General features: G+C 59.2%; 1 protein-coding gene across 1 annotated transcript in view; it reads right to left on the bottom strand.

Moving 5' to 3' along the window:
- Nucleotides 1-753, bottom strand: part of NMB (neuromedin B) — a gene marked incomplete at its 5' end in the record, with an annotated part of 3,459 nt that extends 2,706 nt beyond the window's left edge. Inside the window, 2 exons of the mRNA XM_006769610.2 lie at nt 8-78; nt 675-753. Coding sequence (XP_006769673.1) covers nt 8-78; nt 675-753 — 150 coding nt within the window. The remainder of the gene's footprint in view (nt 1-7; nt 79-674) is intronic.
- Between the last annotated feature and the right edge of the window lie 5 nt (nt 754-758).

A 758-nucleotide genomic window follows, 5' to 3' on the forward strand; every position in this document is an offset into this window, starting at 1 on the left:
CCCCCAGAGAGGCGTGGGGACCTGTCTCCAGTAGGGATGAGCTGGGGGGCGCCAGGCTCTTCTTGCCCATGAAGTGACCTAGAAAAGAGGTTCCGATAAAAAAAAAAAAAAAAAAAAAAGAGGTGCCTGGACACAAGGAAGTGAGGGAGCAAGGATCCTATCCCAGTGGGGACGCTCCCATCTCTCCCACCTTTTAGTTCTCATGGAAGGAATACACTCTCACCCAGGAGCCGTAAAGACCCTTGGGGTGGCAGAGCCTGTGTCTCAACTTTTCCTGAACAGGTGGAGGGGGCGCAGCTAGAAGGCGGGGTGGGCCAGGGCCAGGGCCAACCCTGCCAGTTGTGCCGCCTGCTTGGAAGTGGAAATGAGGAGGTTTCTGGATGGAGGAGGTGCAGGGAGAAGACAGACGTTAGCAGAGTCGTAGGTCTTGTTTAAACAAGAAGCAGGGGCAGAGCTCTGAGCAGATGGAGCACCCAGCTCAGCCTTGTTTGACACTAGCTGAGTGATCGCAGCCACTCTCCCCTGCCTGGGTCCAAGTTCCCCATTTAATTAGAGGAGTTGCAGGGTCCCCACCAGCCCAGGCACTGATGTCTGTGGCTGAGGGGCGGCCAGAGAAGGAAAAGGGGATGAGAGCGTGCTGGTGAGGGGCGCTTGCCCGGGTCCCAGGGACTCACCGGTGGCCCAGAGGTTGCCCCGCGGGTGCACGCGGATTTTGCCGGCCCGGCTGCGGGGCTCCCGGAGGCCCCAGCTGAGTGAGG

Source organism: Myotis davidii, unplaced genomic scaffold (genome assembly GCF_000327345.1).
Source record: "Myotis davidii unplaced genomic scaffold, ASM32734v1 scaffold324, whole genome shotgun sequence".
NCBI classification, from domain to species: domain Eukaryota; kingdom Metazoa; phylum Chordata; class Mammalia; order Chiroptera; family Vespertilionidae; genus Myotis; species Myotis davidii.